This window comes from Apteryx rowi, unplaced genomic scaffold (genome assembly GCF_003343035.1).
Source record: "Apteryx rowi isolate R43461 unplaced genomic scaffold, aptRow1 scaffold_2, whole genome shotgun sequence".
In the NCBI taxonomy this organism is placed as follows: Eukaryota; Metazoa; Chordata; class Aves; order Apterygiformes; family Apterygidae; genus Apteryx; species Apteryx rowi.
The window spans coordinates 3,871,600-3,889,836 of record NW_020448307.1 but is presented as its reverse complement, the minus strand read 5'-3'; the positions used below and the strand labels follow the sequence as shown (position 1 = coordinate 3,889,836).

General features: G+C 49.0%; 1 protein-coding gene and 1 long non-coding RNA gene across 4 annotated transcripts; both read left to right on the top strand.

Annotated features, from left to right (window-relative positions):
• The first annotated feature begins 251 nt into the window (after nucleotides 1-251).
• LOC112964826 lies at nucleotides 252-13,425 on the top strand. Of its 2 annotated transcripts, none has more exons than XR_003253091.1 (6): nucleotides 252-336; nucleotides 2,204-2,350; nucleotides 2,855-3,145; nucleotides 3,840-4,063; nucleotides 4,781-6,331; nucleotides 6,589-13,425. It is a non-coding gene; the product is annotated as an uncharacterized LOC112964826 (long non-coding RNA). The 2 variants fall into 2 exon arrangements; XR_003253092.1 differs by having other exon boundaries at nucleotides 4,781-9,425; nucleotides 9,976-13,425.
• A 23-nt stretch (nucleotides 13,426-13,448) lies between these two features.
• Nucleotides 13,449-18,014, top strand: LOC112964824. Of its 2 annotated transcripts, none has more exons than XM_026063382.1 (2): nucleotides 13,449-16,398; nucleotides 16,592-18,014. In XM_026063382.1, exon 1 carries the CDS (start codon nucleotides 14,725-14,727, stop codon nucleotides 15,799-15,801), a length of 1,077 nt encoding a protein of 358 aa, XP_025919167.1. In that variant the 5' UTR covers nucleotides 13,449-14,724; the 3' UTR covers nucleotides 15,802-16,398; nucleotides 16,592-18,014. The 2 variants fall into 2 exon arrangements, with proteins under 2 accessions (XP_025919167.1, XP_025919166.1); XM_026063381.1 differs by having other exon boundaries at nucleotides 16,589-18,014.
• The last annotated feature ends 223 nt before the right edge of the window (nucleotides 18,015-18,237 follow it).

Genomic DNA, 18,237 nt, shown 5'->3' with positions numbered 1-18,237 from the left:
AACTGGGGTTCGAGGTGCTGCCTGGAGAAGCAGTATTTAGGCAGAACAGAAGGAAGCAGAGCTAATAATATAGTTTGTTTTCTTAGAGCTTATGTTTCGCTACTAGCATCTGATACGCTTGTAGAACTGCTATAAAGAAGGATGGGTGTTTCGACAAAAATGAGATGTTTACTCGAGCATTTTGCAGAAAATGTGTCCTTTCTACTCACTCCTCCTCATTGCTCTCTTTTTGTGACAGTTGGCTCTCTGAGGAACTCGGGCTGAACGTCCCCAGAAGAAGGTAGGCAGATCCGAGATTGGTGCTTGAAAATTGTCTCTAAGGAATTTCTTTTTGAGGTATAGTCAGGTTTTTTTACTCCTTCTCTTGTCCTATCTTCTGCTATTACCCCTTCTGTAATATCCTTTTGTTTCCTAACCTGTAATTTGAATCACCTCCTAAGGAAAAAAAAAAGGCTTTTTTTTTTTTCCCCCCAGGCTGTTTGGGGAGAGTTTTTCTTCATCCAGATCTGGATGTTTAAAATCCTGGGGGAGAAACTTATAGTTGGGACCTCTATTGGAGAAGAAATTCGGCTTCTATTTTCCTATCTGTCCTCAAACGGAATGCAGGAGGGTATCAGGGAAAGGTATATGTATATTCTTTGCCATTGTTATTTTGGGAGAATCAAGGGAAAACAAAATAGTTATGGTCATTACAATTGTTGAAGTTCCCTGGGCTGCGAAGTTTGTTTGACTGCAGCTAGGCATGTGTAACAGATCCTTCTGCATGTGACTATGGGGCAAATTCTATTTATGTCTCTGTAAACATGAAATTATGAAATAAGCTCTGTGGAGATGGCGCTAGTGAAGTCCTTGCTTGACCTGGTCAGCTATCATCGGACTTGCTCAGGGAGTACAAAGTGAACTTGAACTATTGCAGAACATCGTGCTGTTGAAAAAATTTAGTGAAAGAAAAGTAGGTCAAGCAAAAAAGCAAAGAAATTACCAAATATATTACCAGATAAGAGGGAAGACACTGTGAGTTTCTGTAATAATATCTTACACACCATGTAAACATAAAAGCACTTCACGGGGACAACATCTATTAAAATCACCCAAACGGGTTTTCTTTTATACAGTCCAGAGTTCAGATAAATTATGGTAATGAATCTTGGAAAAATAAAAGAAATTTCAAGCCTCATTTATGACTCTACTTACCAAGTATGGCTTGGTAAGTAGATCGTCACTGTTCTGATTAGAAATAGCTGTTTTTTATATTTGAAAAGCTAAAATGAAGGAGAAGCGGGCATCATTGGTTTCTGTGTCAACTTGTTTATAATAGACCCTCTGCTTTCAGCAGTAAATCTAAAGTCACCCTGCTCTTTATCAAAGGAAGGAAAATGGTTTAGTGAAATATCCTACAATCCTTGTGGCAGCGTCTGGCTCTGTTAACCCTGGGTGTGTGTGTGCATGTGCCTTTCAAAAATCAGAGAAAAAGAAATTTCCATAGAGCCCACAGAAATATTATGGAAGTGATTTATGAAAAGCTTGGTTGAGACATCCCAGATGTTAGAGTGGGAGAGCTGAGAGACAAGGCTCAGTGGTTCGTACTGGGGTGATCTATCACTTATGTCTCTCCACCCTGTCCTGTCTTGCTGGAGTTGGGGCAGTAGCTCCTTAAAGGGCTGCAGTGTGCATCTCCAGAGCTTGTCTGTCAGCACGTTTAAACTCGGATAAAGTAAATTACACAGGTTTTCTTGCAAGAAGGAAGTCTTAGAGTATCAGTTAGGCAAAACTTAACTTTTAAGGGTTGGACTTGTCTATTGTGAGGACGAGAGGCAGCGTGCACCAGCTGAAATGCAGGAGGCTGCATCTGAACATGAGAAAAATGCTTTTTCACTGTGAGGGTGCTTAAACACTGGAAGAGTTTGCCCACAGAGGTGGTGGGGTCTCCATCCTTGGAGATGCTCAAAGCCTGACGGGGCACGGCACTGGGCAACCTGCTCGAGCTACCCATGCTGGAGCAGGGCTTGGACCAGATGCTCTCCAGAGGTGCCTGCCAACCCCAACTCTTCTGTGATTCTGTGATTGTTGCTAAAATAGATGTGCTGCTGGGACTCGGGCCTTTTTTGCAAAATACAAAAATAAATTGTATTTGTATCTGAAAGCTGAAAACAAAAAAAAGTGGGAGTACTGCCGCATTAATGCTTTGCTTTGCATTCATTAGGTGGAACCGATAGTGACTTGTGCCAGTGCAGCTCTTCTAGTACAAGGCTGCAGTGGGCGGGAGTGGTTGGTCCTACCGCTGCCTCCACCAGGTCCCGTCCCTGCTGCCACCTCTCCAGGAGATGCGTCACCACCTGCATGTCACTCGGTGAGATGTTCCCTTGCTCCCATTCTGCTCAGCATCAGGCCCAGCTCCGAGGTCATTTCCCAAGTGCAAAAGCAGCGATGTTCACAGTCCCAGATGGTTAATCCCCCCCCAGGATATGCAAAGACTGCCATGTGTCTGCTGTAGCATAGTGTCTCCTCTTCTAGCAACAGAAATAAGTTTAGTTTGCTGCTGTTTTAATGCAGACTCCTTGCCTGTTGCCAAAGGGCTGGCATAGAGAGCTGCCTGCCTCGGGATGGGCGTAGGCAGCAGCACAACGTGGAGCTGGATTGCACCAGCAAGGCGCTTGCCGGGACAAGCAGGCAGCCCTGCCTCCCTTGGCAGACAGCTCAAGCACTCGGAGGCGGGAGGAGAACCAAAGCCTATCCTTGGGACTGGGTGAGAAAGTCAGTCAAGGAGGGAGAGCAAAAACATGGAAGAAAAAAAGATTGGTGGGACACTGGACTCTGGTAGACTTGATTCATTCTTGGTTTTCTCATGTTGCAGGAGAGGCAATTGCAGCAAACATCCGAGCAAACAGTCCTTTCAGCGGCAGATGGTATCCCTCCACACGCACGCAAACCGTCTCCAACCCTCCGGGAGCAGCATGTGCCTTCAACTCTTTCCTGTGTAACATAACCTATAGGGCACATGTTGCAACCTTACATCTGCTCCTTTTAGCCTATGTTCCTGTATCTCTCTAGGAATTAGACTATGCTCTCAGTGTTCGTCTTATGGAAATTTGGGATCCCCAGGTGCGAAGTTAGCCGGGGTTAGCCTGAAAAAGGCGTACTGGAGGTAATAAGGGGCAGAGGGAGAGTGCGATGGGGCAATATGTGGGTGGCTGACTTGCTTGTTTTTATGGATTTATTCCAAGCTGTGAATGTGCAGCAACCTCAACTGTTTGCAGTATATCTTCTATATTAATTTTGTTGTGTTAAGATTGAAAAATTATGTGAAGTAGGAGGAGCAGCTTCCCACAAGTCCTCTGCAGAACAGGAGAGGGCTTTGGTTAAAAGCTGTGTCCGACAAGGAAATTTTAGTCATTAGGACAGGCTGGCATGTTAACTGCTACTCAAGAGCCGAAGAAAACCCCAAGCTCAAAATTCAGCTCATTCCTCCCTGAAAATAACAGTCATGCCCCATATTACAGAGCTGGACAGCCGTCTGCCAGCAGTGAAGTGTTAGTGACTGCTGTGGAAATTTTGGCTAGATTACTTTCAAAAGGGTTTTCCTGTTAACTTCATAAACAAAGAAAGGACAGCACAGAAGAGCAGAAAAGCATGAAAAACTTGACTGTATAAAATTTCACATCAATAGGCTACCTACTATTTAAGAAAACCAGGAATTTGTGCCCATTTTAAGTGCATAATGGTGTGCAACCCGCTTTCTTGGGTCATGAGCAAAAATCATCATAGTCATAGGTCTTGGCATTCTTTTTATCCTTCCCACTGTTTCTCAGGTGATGTTCTTGTTCTCCTCTCTGCTTTAGACATACTGTCAGTGTTGAGGGTGCTCTGTGCCTTGTGCAATCTTTCTGCCCTAGAGACGAATCTCAACGCAACTGATGGGGAGGGTTTGCTGGAAGTACGTTGCCTGAACTTGCAACGGGCTCTCCACAAACACCTCTCTTCCGACTTCAATTGGTGTTATGATTGAGGGAGATTTGAACCGTAATTTACTCATCACAAGGAAGTGCTGCATCGTATATCTAGGGTAAGGTGTCGAGTATCATTCACTCTAGACAACAGTGGGATTTAGAGTACATAATTCATCCAGCCTTTTAATTTTGCATGCCCATTCCTTAGTTTCCTGTGTTATGCTGGTATTTATTCAGTAGCATGAACACACAAGGAAAATAACTGAGGTCTAGGTGCATAAGAACAGCTGGACCAAGCCTTTCATTTCCACCTTTAAAATCTACGGCCTCAATTTTGCTCATGCAGTAGACCTTCCTCAGGTGCTGCTGATGGTATTGTACCTCTTGTGCAGGGTCTGATGCATCTCTGGTGTCATCCATTAGGGCATTTTTCTACAAAGCTGAGGGAAGTCTAGCTCCAAAAGGGAGTTCAGCCTGAACAACTTCAAGTATTTTATGTTGACTGGGAATTCAAAAAGTAATGAGATACGGTTAAGATCTATCTAAGAGATTAAATGAAGTGGATAATTTGGATGGTAGCCCCCTTTCCCCCATAAATTCTGTGATATTAGATATATCTCAGTAACAAGCAATTTGTTTTCTACCCAATGGAAGTCTTGTTTCTGGAAACTTGATAGTTCCAGGTATTTCAGCACTACCATTTAGATATTTGTCTCTCCTTACAAGGTTTTGTATTTATATTTAAACAGCAGACAAGCTGTCAGTAAGATGTGTTTTGTGTGAATGCTGTTTGCAAAAGAAGATTACGAAAGTAAACAGAATGATCATTTCAGGTTCACCATTGGGAAGTATGAACAAAAAAGAGGCTTAACTAGCGATGAGCCAATGCAGCGATAAAGTGCCTATTTATTGGTAAATAAAGGCCGGCTCCCATTGCCTGTTCCAAGGCCTGCGTACCACCTAAGGGGCTTAGAAACTGGTGATGCAAACTGGTGAGTCACATTTTAGAACAATAGTTTCTTCATGCTAAGTGACTCAGGATAAAAGAAAAACAGGTTTTTCAATAAACCAAAGCCTGTGAAATTGCAAGAAGGAACAAAATAATATCACATCTTTAACCCTGTGTTGAACGTGTTAAATTTTTTCCCAAGAAATAATAAAATGGTTATAGCAGATGCCTCAAACCAGCTGATCAGACCATGCCTGCTTTCAGTTAGCTTTCTGCTTTCAGAGAGTTTATGCGGGTAACAATAACAAAAGAATTGAATACCCATGTGTATGAACATTAGTATGCTGTATATAACAGTGCCTCTTATAACACTGGGATGCAATCATTTGTCTTTATCATGCTTCCTACCCTCTGTTTGTCAAATTTAATGTAGAAGATTGATCCTGTTAAGCAAAGCACACCACCGTTCCTTGCAAGGTCAGGTTCTTAGTGTGTAGGCTCTTTGTCGGGTAGGAAGATCTCTTTTTTTGTCAATAGATCAGTCTGTGGCTGTGTGTGTGGCAGGAATTATTATGTTACATTTGCAGAAAATTCTCCTCTTACTCCATTACGTATGGATGCTCACACAGACCAAACAACCTCTTCCATGAACCAAGAGCTCTACTAGGTATGATGCCATAAAAAATAACATCTCCTGTCTGTGCTAATGAGCCTGTTCCCTCTAGAGAGGGTGGAATACACCCACTTTATAGTTTACATGGACCTAAAAGTGTCTGTTTTAGGTATTCCATGGAGCTTTATTGAAGAAATTGCCAGCTTAGCAATCTGAATGCGAATATGTGCAATTATTATTATTTTTTTCGGATTTAATGAAATCAGAACAATTAGGTAAAGGGGAGGGTGTGCCATGGTCTGTCAATAAAAAGACTTTAATCAGATTAATTCGAAATACTCAACAAGGCAAAAAATGAATGGCTTATTTCCTTTCACATATTTACTCATGTTTACATGAGAGGTAGCTAACTTCCAAATAACCTCCCTGAACCTTCTTTTTCTAATGTGCCTTCTTAAATTTCCCTGAAGTAGGAGAAAGTTAGGGTCTTCACCAATGGTGCAGGCATTTCTCCAGTATCAATGATTTTTTATTTTTTTTCAAAGTTGGAAGTTTTGTTTATCAGTCTGGTGTCCCTCACCCATGCAGTTCTCTGAGCTGTTCTTATTGCTTTCCATCTATAGGTGGCAGCAGTCTTTAAAATCTTTAACATTACAACATGGTTTTTTTTAGGAGCTGATAGAGTGCGATAGTTGTGCAATGATTTCCAGGACTTTGGTGCATGAAGCTGCTTTAAGAGGAATCATTTCCAAGGTCTAAAACATTCTTTGCAGCTCTTCACTGAAATGCTTTATGAAGACAAACAGCAAAAAGTCAAACTAGGTTGGTAAAAAGGGAAGAGCAGCACCTATTTTGGTCCCGTGCACCCTTACAAAGAGCTGGGATTTTGTCAGATAAGTTATCTGAGTGAAATAACTTGGTTTCCCTTGTAAAAGTATGTGGATGCAAGAAGTCACGTTTGTAATTCAGATTTGAGCTGCTCTGCTCAGATTTGTTCTTGCACTTTTGTCTCTGTTTCTGACTGTGTTTGGGGATCTCTTCTCTCACTTGTGTTAATGTCTGTCTCCTGTCTGGATCAGCATCAGATGGTGTCGTCAAACGAGCAGATTCAGCATCACGGGGACGCACTGAAACCTGAGTGCTGTGTTGACTGCTCATATTCAGCGCGTGGAGTATGACCTGCTCCGCACTGACACAGCTGCGTGGTGATGATAACCCAAGCTGCTGGAGGAAATCGGGGTCTCTCTCCTGGTGCTTCCACCTCTAGCAGCATCACACTTTAGCTATTCTCTACTCTTCTGTTTACCTGGAAGGCTTTCTCTACTCCTCCTCTAACTCTGTCCCTCGACAGACACGCCAGCAGCCAGAGCAGAGTAGTTTGCTGAGATGGAGATAATGAAACTTCAGAGAGAGACCTAATCAGCGCAGGATGTGGGTATCTCTGATCGGATTAGCGCAGCCCCATCCACAAACCGAGCCTGGCCGCCTTGGCTGGCAGTTCCTGCTCCTCAACACCCCACGGTGGAGATTGCTCAGGTATCCCTGAACGAGGTGGCGTGTAGGCTGGGAGCAGCTCGCTGTGCTGCCTGGAGGACAACACTGCTCTGTGTGTGTGTGCTAAGTCACTTGGAAGTGTCATGAGCCAGCCCTCCGCCAGGCTCTGGATATCAAATCCCATCCTGAGGCTACATCAGATAGAAAGGAAAAAGGTCAACTGTCTCTGTTCGCAGCAGTTTTTGGTGCAAGGTTGTTATTGTATGTGATGGAAAGGCAGGAAGAGTCCTTCCCCGTTTGCCTCACCACCCAGCCGTCAGAGGTCCCCAGTGCTGCCTACCAGCTTTGCTCCCTGCCGGCACTCCCCTTTCCCACGGAAGAAGGCAGAATAAAAACCCCAATGTGTTCTCCTCATGAGAATTTAAACTAGAGTCTCCCGTAAAGGTGGCAAGCAAGGAAGGTTTCTCCGCAAAACCTGTACATCCTCCATAGTCATCTAGAATTGCAAGGTCTTTTCCTTAGGCGGTATTTCAGCACTTGTTCCATGATCTCCTAAAATGCAGCAGCCATATAACCTCCTGGAGTTGCTTCCCCTGCTCGTTGCTCACAAAACCCCTTCAGCAGCTCACTGCTGAGCTTAGCCTCGCACCGGCGGTGCTGTCGGGGTGGCCAAATCCTCCACCCCGCAGACCGGGAGGTAGCTCAGCCAGCATGGCTCAGCCGTGGCCAGTGCAACACGGTGGTGCACCCGGCTGCACGCCGAATGGGCTGCATTAACTCGGTCTTTGTAGTTGGCCTTTTTTCCCTCTTGTCAGACTCACCTAAACAAATTAGCCTGGGTTGACGAGAAACAGCTGAAAGCTCTGTCGACTGCAGACGAGACCGAGAGGTCAACATAAGGCTTTGCAAGGGATCTTGAGGAAAAGCACTTGTTTTGAGAAGGCAATGAGTCACTGGATGCCTCCAAGGGTGATCTAATCAAGACTGTGTTAAAGCATTACCCAGCTATCCAGTTATCCGTGAAAAAGAAAAGCTCCATACAAAGCAGAGACTGCACATACCAGATGCTGTGGTAGCTGGCTGTGCTCAGGTCATCCGTGCCGTTGGCAGCAGCGAAGGCAAAGAGGAGAGAAGTTCTTCAAGCGCTGTTGCCTGTCAGCGACACTTTGCCGGAATTGTCATTGTTTTCCTTTCTGTGAAGAGACTGTCTTAAAAATCTGCAGCTTGGTGATTTATATTTTGCTGTTTTCCGCATATTTTATGAACTATCAAGTGCTAAGTAGAGCTGGATTTCATGGAGAAATGATCACCATGGCATTACACAGTTGTTACGTGAAGTGGATTTGGTGCTGTAGGATGGAGAAAACTTCCAGGATAGCCATGGTGGAACAGTGTCTCTCCATGGCATTGCAGGTCCTTTACTCTTCAAAGAGCAGTCCCTTGGCAGAACTTTATATTTCACCCTTACAGTTATTAAACGTTACATGGCATTTTTCACAAGAGTGGTGATGACAGCTCCAACTTCTTGGTTGAATTCCCATATAAGTTATTACACTTCACTGCAAAAATTAATCATTGCTTTAATTGAATAAGATATTCTTCTCTTCCTGTCCATTAATGGATGGGATATTGCTGGAATAATTATAACGGCTCGTCCTGAAACCACAAAGGTGACTGCATTTTTCACAGAGGTCAAAGCAATCCTAAATGAAATCCTGCAAATTGTGCAAAGTGTTTGTGAAAGGTGCAAGGTAAAATAATTAGGTAATAATAAAATTGCAGTTACAGTAGTGCGTGCATGAATGATGAATATCATTCCTCTGTGACTCAGACAGGAGGGGAGGCAGCCAAAGAGGAAGGAGAAAGCTTTGGTTTATATATAGATGTACTCTGGTTGTCAGCTGTACCGGAAGAGGGGTGACAATACAATATGTTCAATACAGCCAAGGGAAAGAATCTGGAAGTCACGTAGTCAATGAGAGGAAGAAACATGGACATCACCAAAGCCGAAGGATTCCTGTACAGGACAGCCGTGCCAGGCACCGCTAACGTGGCACCAGATGCACTGACCTGAAGGGCTATCGGAAAAACGGAGACCTTGATCTGCTAAGTAGGTGCGCTCCTCGCTTCAGACGCCTGATCCTCCCGCAGCAGCTTGCACGTGTGCAGCTCTGTCGTCAACGCAGCAATACCAAGCTGAATCTGGCCTGGTGGGAAGAGCTGTAAGAGGACACGGTCTTCTCAGCGGAGCGTCAAAAACATCCGTATCTTCCAACGGAGAGGGGGAAGTTCCAGCTCTCAGGATGTATAAGAGTGGATAATGTTTTCAGCTGTATCACGAGGAATTATATCTTGGTCTGACTGAACAGTAAATGAAACCACACTTCTTCCTTAGCTTTAATTTCTGATTCTGTAAGGAAAAGTATGTGCCAATTTAGGGTATTTAACTTTTCTTAATAACGTGCTTAAATATGTATGCTTTATATAGTTTGCTTGCACAAGCCAAGAAGGTAATTGCGCTTGCTCTAGGGGCATGATGCTTGTGCAAATGTTGATAAATGAGAATCCTGAATCGCCAAGCAAATGGCACACTCCTGAATTCAAGGATTTCTAGGTCACTCGCTTATTCAAAATTTTTTTATCACATTCTATTGATAAAATTGACCTCTCCATCTTGACTTCCGCAAGCAGCTGCTCCATGGCAAAGCTCTGAAGTGATGCACAATTGCATGTTTACGGCGGTTAGCTTGCGTTACAGGCAGAATTATCCATATTTTGACACCTCTCAGAATCTAGCGGTGATAAATGATGGCTGTTACAGAGGAGCAGCAACTGCTATCAGACTGCCGCTGACAGTTACAGATGACAGGAGTATGAGGGCTTAATTATTATATAATTAAGTTCAAGTTATCATCTTACATCTGTTTAGTGTCTAACGTGAAATGGGCTGGTGATCTCAGTCTTTTTTGCAGTGGCCTTTCGTTGGAAACCACCACCGCGTGAGACACTGGCAAGCCCAAGGAGAGCGCGGTGTCCAGCAGCAAGCGCGGAGCGGAAGTACGCTGTCTGACCCAGGCCGGAGACCGCGTGGGAAGCTAGCTAAGTCTGCAGTACTCTGCTGAAAAACTAGAGATTTGCACGTTTTTGGCTTTTCCTCCCTTTCAAGATTCCAGGAAATGCATAAGGTGTAATTTTCATGTCAAACCAAGGTAACAAACATGAGAAACTGCCGCGAGAAGAACGGCAGCGCTTTCCCTGCTGTAAAAGCCAGCGTGGGTTCATGCAGGATGGGGCGCTTCTGCTGCGCGGACGGAGGCTCTCCAGAGCTGGGGATGCTGCAGCTCTGCTTGGCGCCGAGGTAGGAGGCCAAGGAAAGCCCTCGTCTCCGTTGTCCACCCTGGAGCGTGCTCTGCCGGGGAGCACATGTGCGAAGCTGGCCAGGGCCGATGCGTGCAGCCATGGCAAAGACAAAAGAGGAGCGTGCGAACGAGAGGGTGCCAGCCCGAGGTAGGAAGGACACAGAGGTCCTAATCGCCTCGTTCAGTCTGGCATAAGGCCAACCCAAAGCATGCAGAGGGCGATGAGGCCGCCCGAAGCAAAGATTGTGCCTCCGTCTTGTGGCCTGGCCTGCGGCCCGGAGCAGGAGTTTTGCTTGGCCTTTACAGGGTGCGGAGCAGGGTCTTTTGGTCCTGCACATCCTGGAGCCAAACCTTAGTTAGCACCCAGGAATTGTGACAAAAAGCGACTATTCAGACCACCAGCGTACACCCTGGTGGCCCTCCGCAATCGTGTTTCCTTGGACGCGAAGCGCGGTGGTGCCTGCTGCCCAGTGGTGCCTTGCCCAAAGGAAGGGCGCCCTGCAGAGCCTCGGTGCTGGCCGGCACGTGGGAATTTCCCACGCCACGTGGTGCCTCCCGGCGCTCCCACTGGGACATGTGCCAGGTTGTCCTGCGCAGACAGCTGGGTGGGAATACAAAAGATGTGAGTCAAGCCTTCTCTCTCTCCCTGTGTGCCATTGCATTTTTCAACCTTAAATATTGTGAATATAGTTGTGCATGTAAGAGATTCTCGTTAGATTACAAAGGAAAAAGAGCTTTGAGGCCAGCGTAGATGCTGGTGTTGGTAGAGCTGCCTGATGTCATGCCTGAAGTGCATCCTGCTCCTGCAGGGTTGGCTCCGCTTCAATCCAGCCAGCTTCTCCGCAGTTTGTTGATGCTATTCTGTCTCGTTCTATTATTTTTCTCTTAGGAAGAGGGGAGTAGGAAATGTTATAATGGGTGTTAGGCCGTGTTTGTGTGTTAAAGGCATTTTACATTGTAGTTCGCGTATAAGAGATTTCCTGGCATTATGAAAGCCAAGTGAGGTATTGCAGGTTCTTGTGGTAAATTTACAGTTTAGGCATAGCACTTAATATAAAACCCTTTTGCTCAGGCTTGGGCGATTACTATATTATTCCCAACCTCCATCTGTGCCTGATGCTACAACACACTGAGTGCCTGCAACTGCTTCCAGAAGAAGTTCAGCCCCTTTTTGAAAGCATCCATTTCTTTATGACTTGAGCTGTCCACAGCTTTCATCCAAAAAAGACCTCAAAATGCTTTTACACGTGTATTTTTTCCTACTATCAAGAGGAGAAGCTACCTGTGGGGTTTAATAGCACTTGGGAGCATAGATAAGCTTCCAGGCTAAGAAAAGCATGCCCTATCCAGCTGAAATGGTAACAGCTTGGGATGCCTCCGGTGTCCTCCAGCTTGGCTGGGACCATGTTACTGCATCAGCGCTTTGAGGGCTTGAAGGAAAGGAAGCTATGGAAGTGGGAAGAGGAAGATTCCCCTTGAGATGTACTTTATATGTCACCTTTTACACGTGAGTTTATAGCAGCTAAGCCAGCTGATGACCTCTCTGTCAGGCGGAAAGGGACTGTGCAGTGAGAGGTCCTGCTCGCTCGGGCTCTGCAGGGAAGGGGAAATGCGTCTCCTCGCTGGCTTTTGCCCTGCTGCTCCTGCCCTGGCAGCTGAGGCTCTTCCAGCTTAATGTGATGGCAATAACGAAGTCTGCTGGATTTCACTGACTTTCTGATCCTTCTTTTTGGAGTTGTACAAAGATTTTTTTTGTCTATGGTCTCCATTATTCTGAAGAAATACAACTGTCTTGAAGTTCCTGAGAAATGAAGTCCCTGAGGTATCTGGGGAAGACTCTGCTGAAGGCATCACTCATGGCACAGTCCTAGATTCAGGAAAGTTTGGCGCTGTTGCTGGCTTTGTTACTAACCTGCTCTGTAATTCTTTGTTGTGCCTCGGTTTTTCCGGCTAAGAAATATGGTCTTGGAAGGCTTACCTTGCTGTTAGGTTTAAGTGTGTCTGAGTCAGAAGGGTGAACTGAAATTATCTGGAAGATTAAATATATGTCCTTGAGTATCTGCCAGTCCTCTGTTTTCATTTTTACAGGTAAAGACAGTGTGCGAGTCACGAGGTGTGCAAGAATAGCGTGGTCCTTGTGAATAAGACTTGCGTGTAGTGGCTTGCTGCACCTTTAGATGATCAAACTCCCAAATATCTAGAGATTCAATTGACAGAAGCACTTAAAACGTGCTTGCTTGATGGAGCCCCTAGTCAGACACCAGGAGATCCCGGCTCAGGCTCACTGACAGCTTTCTGGGACTGTCTTTCCATGGTCATGCCAGCAATATTGTTTGATCAGTGTCCCCTGGGCTAGTTTGTCTTCTCCAGCTCCGGCCCAGAGCAGAAGTGCAGGAGAGCGAGCAGGAGGAAGAGTGTGCGTTGGCTGGACTTGGATGCACAGGAGGCTTTCAGCTCTATTCAAGTGAAGGTTTCCAGGACCACCTCCTTTTTCAGTGGGAAATTTCCATTTCCCAGCAAAACCCAGGGGGATTTTACTGCTGGCAAATGGTTTCTAGTTCAGAAGTGCAAAGGGTGATGTTTTTACTCTGCCCCGAGCTTGGAGTGACAGAAAACGTGCAGGCACAGACTCGAGCGTGCCCAAGCCTGCTCTCCCGTCCGTGCCTCTCCAGTATGAACACGACCGAAACCAACCTGGGCCAGCGACGAGCTGCAGAGAGCACCTCCGAGGCCTTTCTGTGTCCCAGTTAATCCCAATTAATCCCTTTCTGCTGCTGACTCGGGGGCGAAGGCAGGGTGTAAACGCATGCGCCAGGGGAGCTGGCCTGGCGTTTCCAACTCGCTTCCCAGATGCACCTTTTGCTCCTAAATTAACTCGCTCATTGCTTCACGCAGGGCGCGCCGAGTTCATCCCGATGAAGCTCTCTGCGGGAGAGGTGAGCGCATCACGTGTCTCCGGAGGAAGAGCCGCTTCCTTCCCGTCGGCCCGGCCGTGTCCCGGCCCCGCGGAGGGTGGCCGGCCGCGGCGGCTCGTCTCGCGCGAGCGGCTTCCAGGAGATGGCATCTCAGTACGTGAGTCGCGCACCGCCGCGCAGCGGGACGGAGGGAGGCGTCTTCGGCTCGGATCCACCTCGGGTGCCGGACAGGACATGCAGAAGGGCTCAGCATGAGGGAACTCGTTAGGGATCCCGAAAAGCAAAGGCGAGCTCCCTTTAGCTACTTCCCAGGCAATCTTGGGAGAAGGAAGTGATCCGCAGGGCACCCAGCATGTAATTCCCAGTTCGACAGTGTGCACTGAAGGATAGTAATTCCCAGCAGCTCTGGGATCGGCAGCTGGAGGACGGCAGTGCCCAGAGTGGGCCAGCACAAGGGGCTGGCGGGGACGTGCGTACGGACAGACCCTCCCGGTGCCTTTCCTCAGCCTGTCGTAGTGTCATTCAAAGTCACTCACCCGGCAGACGTCTGGCTTTTAAGCCACGAATGTTTAGTTTAGCCTTTGCAGCTAAAGGCAAGCGAGGTGACAGTGACTGCACGTCATGTCACCAGTCTTCAAGGTGACAGTGAATAAAGCATGCTGCCTTTCATGCGAGACAGCCGAAGTGCGGAGGGGCGAGAGCAAGGCTTGTGGATGCAATGGAGGCTCACCGAGATGACGTGGTCTGGCCAAGGCCACCACCGCCACCCTCGCCCAACTCACCCTCGTAGAGCCGAGGTTGGAGGGGCAAACCTGGCTTTCTGCTGCCTGTGCTGGGTATGCCTGGCTCTGCCCGTGAATTTCGATGTCTCTGGGACGGACTTTTGGGTACTGCACTTCTAAACTGCTGCTTGCTTTCTGCTAAACTCCGGAAATTTGGTGCAGCGCTGCAGCTTCTGCGTCAAGCCAACAGCATTCATGCATTTCTGACTGAGCAATCGGAAAACGCTGCGCAATTGCGTTTTAAGTTCCCTAGAAATTAAGCTCCCATTAAGGTTTAATCAGCTCTTGCTCCAGCCACCCGGCACTGCTGTTTGGGATGACTGCTTATCTTAATGCTCTCCGTGTTTCCTCTAGAGCCAGTTGAAAAGATCATTAAAAAATAAAGGACCTTCCTCTGGGTATTGAATAGACCTCGGTGCACCTGGCTCCCAAGCAGATGATCTACAAGCGTGCGCTACCGGGGTTTGATAACGCCGACGCTAATCCGCACAGGCCTTTGCCAGAGCCGGGGAGCTTTGCCGTGGAGCGTGCCGGGAGCCAGCTCAGGTCCTCGTGGTCCTCGGGGCAGAGCTGGTCCCCAAGGGCTGCTGCGGCCACGGCAGCGCTCCCGCGGGTGTCCGTCCCCGGCTGCTGCCGGAGGGTGAGGGCTCCTGCACCCCTCGGCGATGCCGCGTTGCGGCACCGCCCTGAGCCATTCCTCCGCTTGCCTGTGTTTTGCGGTGCGCGCTGCCGGATGGAGCGGTGATCAGGATCGGGGGTCGCGCAGCGGCTGGGGCCTTCGGCGGTGGCTGTGCTCGGTTTCTGCTTGTCGCCACGGACCAGGCGCTGCAACGCTTGCTCCTCTGGGAGAGAGGCCGGCGTGTGCCAGGGCATCGCGGCAAGTTCCCAGCGCTGCGAGACGGGCAGGGGATGCCGGAAAACACCCCAAAAGCAGCAGCGCTCCAAGCAGCGATCCTGCTGTCCTGTCCGAGCTGGGAGCGCCGGGACGCTTCGTGCTCTGCGTGGCTCTTCGGTTTGCCCCAAACTGCTCCTCTGTGCCGGTAATGCCTATTTCCGCACGTCAGCCGAGGCTTTGGCATGGGACGTATCCGAGTGCTGCCGGCAAGGCAAGCAGGGGGTGGCGGCGCGCACGGAGGCGCCTCTTTGCCGCGGGTTTGTCCCCTGAACTGAGTCATTTCAAGGCTGGAGCTGCCAAAACTGCCCGTTCCCCTCCCTTAGGACTGCTTTATAGATCCGGCTTGCTACGGGCTGGTTTTGCCCCTGCCGGCCAGTCCTGCCGTGCCACGCAGGGCGTCGTTTGCTGCATCCCCTACGACAAGCTCCTATTTTTAGCAAAGTGCTCTTGGAAAAGGCTTCAATTCCTTGTTTTCTGCATAGGAAGCACCTGGCCTTGCCGGCTGCCTGCAGCTTTGCATTGGCGCGGAGGAAGCTTGGCTCCACTGGCACCGTGGGGCTGCTTGGAGGGGCTCGGAGCACTGGCAGGTCCTATCCCGCATCCCGCATCCTGCATCCTGCATCCCGCGTCCCGCTCAGCTCCCCTCGGGCAGCTCCCTGCCTGCGAATCATGTGCGCGGCAGCGGCCGCCGCGTAGATGCCGTTTCTCTTCCCACCTCAGCTGCCTCCCGGGAAAAACTCTGTCTCATCAATCGGAGCGTCGCGGGCTAATTGCAAGGCTGCTAACGCCGGATCTGCAGCAGCAGTGCCGTAACCTCCGCCTCGCCCCTGCTCCGTGTCGCTGTTAGAAAGTGCCGCTTAAAGCACAAGCGCACGCGGTCAGTTATTTTAATCTTTATCGCATCTGACTTGCGCGGCAGCTGCTCCCGGTGGAGAGCACGGCTTGCGGGGCGGCTTGCGGGGGGACTCGGCCCCCGCCGGCTCCAAGGGCCCCCAGGCTCGTTTCGGAGGGTGCCGATGGCAGGAGCCGCTGCAGCAGCTCCGTCCGCCAGGGAAAAAGGGCCGTGAAGGCGCAGGGCAGCGATGGCTGTTTCTGCTCCGTTATTTTCGTTGTCCCGTTTCGGCTGCTCTCGTGGCAGGAGCTCGCCGTGCAAGGAGCCGGCACAGCCCTTCCAGCCACCCGGTCTGCTCCCTCTTCCGCTGCTTCCCGACATTTGGTGTCCATGTGACGTCTCTGCTCCTGCGGCAAAGCCAGCCGATGGGATCCGTCCCCGCCACCGGCTGCGCTGGCGGCGCTGGCTCTTCCCGTGTGTGCCGCTGGGGCTTTCCTCCCGGCACCTTCGCCTATGCCGAAGCCTAAATCCCGGCCAGCTTGGACAGACGTCACACCGCTTTCCCAGCATCCGACGTCCCTGAGCCAGAGGGGAGACCCTCCTTCGTCCCGTGTGCGTTGATCCGGGGATGGGGATGGAGATGGAGATGGGGACAAGGATGGACATGGGGACAGGGATGGGGGGGGTGGGGATGGGGACAGGGGCAGAGAGTGGACAGGGCAGGAATGGGGATGGGGACGTGTGGCTGTGGGTGACAAAGCGCCACCAGCTTCGGTGACAATTTTTATTGATTTTTCCATAGAAGCTCCGCTTGGGAGCGCTGGGCACCTGGGAGCCTCCCCGGAAGGATGCTGCGATGCGCAAGCACACAAACCCCACCGCCACGGCTCGGGGACGCACGCCCCGGCCGGCTGCGCCACGACCTGCCGATGCTCCAGAGCTGCCGCGGCCGTGACCGACCCAGCCTCGACACCGGCAACCCGGCTCCGGCAGGATCCCCCAAAACTGCCCGCGGTGGCGCTTTCGGAGACCGGCTGCAGCCCCGGCCGCGGGGTGCCTGGGGCAATAAACAGGGAAGCAATAAAAAAAACCCCAACCCTGGGTTTGCACTAAACTCATCTTTTTGCCTTTTCGTTTAAGAACAAACTGCAAGGACGCGGCAGGTGGAGGTCGGATTTCCTTTCCCCCCTCCCCACTGCACCAGACCCACCGCAGCTTCAGCGTTTAGAGCCCTTTTCCCGTTGCACAGTGGTTTCTTTGACGGATCACGCTGGTTATAAGTGGAACAAGGTATGTCTATTAAATAGGTCCCGTTTTCCTTCAGCAGCTTGGCCACCTCATCAATTTTATGGGAAAAACGTGCCGGGATTTCCCCAAGGGAGGAGAAGAGCTCGCCGGGGCGGCCGCCTGCCCCCGAGCTGGGCGCCGGCTCTTCCACCCTCCATCCCACGCAATCGAGCTCCATTTGCTTAATTATTCCAAGGTTTTGACCCCTCTTTTCTCACTCCAAACCACGTGTTGCTCTAAGTGTCTTCACGGCCAAGTGCACCCTGCAATAAATGCAGTTTTGAGAAATAGGAAAATATAGCGTTATTTTGCCAGGTATAGTCTAATATTTGCAAAAGCATTTTAAGAAGATCTTGGTTCGATGTAGAGAGTCTTTCCCGTCACCTCAACACAAACCCCAAGTGTGCGACCGGGGATTTTTCCTCTTGTTGGGACTTCTCATTGCCAGAACGAGCAGGAAAACTGCACCGGGGGCGTTACAGTATTTTTGGTTTCCCAGCTTAGCTTTTGCTCCTGAAGCACCGAACGCAACGGCACGTTTTCCCTGGATCCGCTCCGGCACCGCGGCACGGCCGCTCCGGTCGCACTCGTTCACCACATAAAAACGCCGCTGCAAGCGCCCACATAAAACACTGCTTTATTGACTGCATTTGCCAACACATTGAGGAATGCAAAGGTTTTTCCGTAAGCGATGGGCCATGGTCCCAATGTGTATTAAAGCATACACTGTATCTAAACATGATGAAAATAATGGCAGACAGAGCTAGTCCAAGGCAACACAAGTAGCATGCATAATACAGTCTCACACAGAACAAGTTTGAGAACGTTATATTGCTTTAAGGATTAACTAACATGGAAAATGTACAAAAAGGAGAAATAGGTTTTTGCATTAATGAAAAATACATTTTTTTTTTCTCTACAAAGGAATTTCTAATACAAGAAAATAAATATTGCAACATAAGCCAAAAATAATTTAAAATTGCTCTTTTCAATATATTTTCAATATTTCTCTTTTATATTAACAAATGGCACATCACGTTCTTTGAAACAAAGAAAACAGAAGGGTTTCCTCCTCCTGCGACATTCATATCGTTTCCTGTAAAACTGATGTGAAGCGGGTCCGGTTGGTGTGTGGAATGGAGCAAACCGCAGCGGGGGGGGGGG